Here is a 3,494-nt window from a genome sequence, read left to right on the forward strand (position 1 = left end):
CCCCCCCCAAACCCAGAGCCCAGTCAGCAACGTCCCCACCACAGGGTGTGGGGACACAGCAGGGGGCAGGGTGTGGCAAGGTTGGGGGTTGGCTTTGTCTGGAGCTGTGTGTGCGTGTGGGTGAGGGGTCGCTGGAAACCTAGACCAAAGGGAACTGCTCCCCATGCGGGCCTTGGGGTCCCGGAGCGGCTGGTGTGTTGTGTAGTGTGGCAGCGAGGGCGCAGGTGGGTGGTGGTGGTGCAGGGTAGGGGGGGCCTGGGGGAGGGGGCGGGGGCGGTGGGAGCGGAGCAGAGCTGTCCAGTCCCAGAAGGAAAATCGCTCCTTGGCCAAGGAGCAGGCGGCACGTCGCGGTCACTGCTCCTCCTCGGAGGACTCCTGCGAGATGCCCTCTTCTTCCTCCTTCTCCAGTTTTTTAGGTATGCCCCTTGGTTTCCTCCCTGGGGTTGTGGTAGTTTTCCGGGTCTTGGCGGCACCCTTGTTTTTGCTCCCCTTTGGTCGGCCCCGAGGTCTCTTAGGTGTCGGCACTTCGCTGGGCTCCTTCGGAGGCTGCTTGCGCGGCCTGCCCCTCCCCCGCTTCTCAGTGCAGTCCTTTTCCTGCTTGGAGGCCAAGGGATGGCTGGACTTCGAGCTCGACTCACTCATCTTCTCGCTCCCTTCTCTCTGGAGCAGGTGGAGGAGCAATGGCTAGGATGCACGAGCTAGGCCGGCGGCCTGCGGTGCGCGCTCCGGGCTGCCGGGAGCGACAGTGCTGGGCGCTGAGGACCGGCCTGGCTCTGCCGCTGCCGCCGCTGGTAGCAAATGCGGATCTGAAACCGGGAGAGAGAGCAGAGGCGCTCAGAGACTGCCGCCGCCGCGTGCTCGCCGCCCAGGCCCCCGCGGGGTATTTATCTGTCACATCCAGGTGGGGGGACAAAAATATTCGCCCTCCCCCGAAGGATGGCTAGGGGCAGGAAGATAGGCACGGCCCGTGCGCGGCCTCAATAAATAAATAATTTAATTAAATGATAGATATTAAAAAAAAAAAAAAAAAAAGCCACCGGAGGGGCCGCGAACTCACGCCTTCTTGGAGCTGCGCCAGCACCAGAAATAGCCCGGGCTCGGAGTCCCAATTAGAGGAGCGCAGCCCCGGCTCAGGGGAGCTTAAAAAAAGGATGTTCTCAATTGTTGATGAGAAAAAATCCTTTTGGCTTGGAGCATATCCCAACTTTCATCCTGGTAAACCTCCATGGCCTGGAGATGCTGCCCCCTTCAAGAAAGGGCCTTAATGGACAGAAACTCCAACCTGACCCTAGGCCTGAACGTCGCCCAGACTTCAGATGCACGAAGTCCCGATTCATATCTGCAGAGAGTGCCTGCCGTGCCCTCGCCCCGAAACCTACTCCTAACTTGTGATCATATACTTCCGTCCTCACACTCATTGCCCATTGGGCATCCAGTTTGGGAATTCTGGAGCCACAACGCAGTACTCTGCCTGACCTCCACAAGAAAAACGTTGCCTTTGGTGCTACCCAGAAACGCCAAATGAGGATCAACCTGCACGGTACTCGAATCTCCCCCAATTATAAAATATACCCTGAAAACTAATGCCTGTTCTGACGCAGCCTAGGCTTGAACCTCCCGACCAACACTCAGCATGCTTGCTCTACACTGAGCACGTCGGACCCGACATGGACTTAAGTCGTCATCTCTTCCCAAGCTCGGTTTTCAGAATACACAACCTAGACCTTAACTCCAATCACTATCCACGGGTGAAAGAGATGAAAAAATCATAACAACTACTTCCCCATGGCAAGAATACAAGTTGTTGGCATGGAGCCCAACATTCAGTGTAGCAGCAACAGTGTGCACCATGAGTCCCCGCCCATGCCTAAGCGCCTAGAAGGCATAAACACTCATTGTGACTCTCAGCCTGAGTTCTGTCCTCATGGAAGGGCTCTCAGTGCCTGGAACTAACCATACTTCAGTTTGTCCATTAGCCCCTCCCCAGGGCTCTGCTTTGAAATCCCTCTTTTGGTGGGACACCTGAGGTAACAAAACTGAAAGGACTCCACCCCTCCCCAGGTTGACCCAAAAAAATTGGGTTTGGGCCAAATCCACAGAGAGGAAGACTCATCCACTGCCCATGAGGCCTCCTCGACATTCCACGGCCATTGTTGACACAAAATCCAGAGACAAAAGCCTGAATAAATGTCTCACACTCTTTCTTTCTTCATGTCCCGAAGAGTTCTCCTCACGGTCTGTAGATCGGGTCTGCCATACCTACGTCCACAAACGTAAGCCGAGTTAGTGTTTTCAGATTTCTATCCCCACAGTCCTGGCCCACACACCCTCCAGGCTGGGGCCCCTGGAGCCACACATCAGGTCTGATCCTGCCCACTCCGATGGAATTCAGCCCATTCACTTGACCACATGCCTACAAATTAGGAGAAACCTCCAAAATCCCTGAAGCCATCCCAATAGTGTATGCCGCCAGGGACAAACAAGGGTGTTTGACACCAGCTGAGCATCTACCTCCACTCATACCGTAGTTGGATGTCACCAGAGAAGGTTATTGAACCACACAGGTCCCTAGGCCAGAATCGGATCCATTGCTTTGGTTTCCAGGCATCTCTCCTCAGAGGCATGTTTTCAAATAGCAGCATGCGGAGGTTTCCGGAGGCACCATCAGAGCACGTCTCGTCTCCAAATGGGAAACTTGCAGGTTGGAACTGTGTCAAAATTTCTGGTTAGGATAATACACAGGGCGTGGTGCCACCACCCCATTCCAAGGTCTCCATGGACACAAACCGACATTAGGACCCATCCGCAGGAGAGTCCATTTCAACTCAGCCTTCTTGGTTGCTTGTCCAGAGCCAGCAGATAGAACCTGTCTTATCGCTAGGAGACAATTGAGATACGAGGCGGTTTGCCCAGGCCTCCATCCTTAGAACCCTGCTCTGGCGTTGTTCCATCTGGAACATCCTGGCCCCCACCAAAATGTCTCAAATGTCCTTCAGAAGCAATCCTTGCGTTTTGGAGCATCTCACAACATCCAATGTGGGGAAACCGTGATGGCTTTCTGAAGCCCCCACCCCCTTTCTTAAGGGGAAATCATGGACAGGAACTCCAACGTGAGTCAACGTCTGATCCTCGCCCTGAATTGAGATGCACGACATCTCAATTCAGCTCTGCAGAGTGTGCTGGCCTTGCCCTCGCCCTTAAACCTATGTGAAGCTTCTGTTCTCCAATGTCCTTCCTCATACTCCTGGCGCCCAAGACCTCACGTTTGGCAATTCTGGACCCACAAGGCAGCGCTCTGCCTTCCCTCCAGAAGAAAAAAAAAATAAGTTTCCCTATTAGCTTCCCAGACACCCTACATGAGGATAGACCTACACGGCACCCTTCTGTACCCAAATTATATCGACAATCCTCGCCACTAATACACTGTCTGACAGAGCCTGAGCCCGGACTTCCTGACCAACACCCAGACATCTTACCGCACACTGAGCACATCA

The 3,494-nt window shown here is 54.4% G+C and overlaps 1 protein-coding gene across 1 annotated transcript; it reads right to left on the reverse strand.

The window, feature by feature from the left end:
• Positions 1-9: 9 nt before the first annotated feature.
• On the reverse strand, positions 10-799 carry LOC132028111 (high mobility group protein HMG-I/HMG-Y-like). Its single transcript, XM_059416752.1, has one exon. The coding sequence runs from the start codon at positions 640-642 to the stop codon at positions 352-354; it is 291 nt and encodes a 96-aa protein (XP_059272735.1). The 5' UTR covers positions 643-799; the 3' UTR covers positions 10-351.
• Between the last annotated feature and the right edge of the window lie 2,695 nt (positions 800-3,494).

The sequence above is a fragment of the Mustela nigripes genome, chromosome 12, assembly GCF_022355385.1.
Source record: "Mustela nigripes isolate SB6536 chromosome 12, MUSNIG.SB6536, whole genome shotgun sequence".
NCBI classification, from domain to species: Eukaryota; Metazoa; Chordata; class Mammalia; order Carnivora; family Mustelidae; genus Mustela; species Mustela nigripes.

What these genes read in the sequence shown, in the direction of transcription:
- LOC132028111 (XM_059416752.1), bottom strand. Translation starts at nt 642, where the DNA reads ATGAGTGAGTCGAGCTCGAAGTCCAGCCATCCCTTGGCCTCCAAGCAG.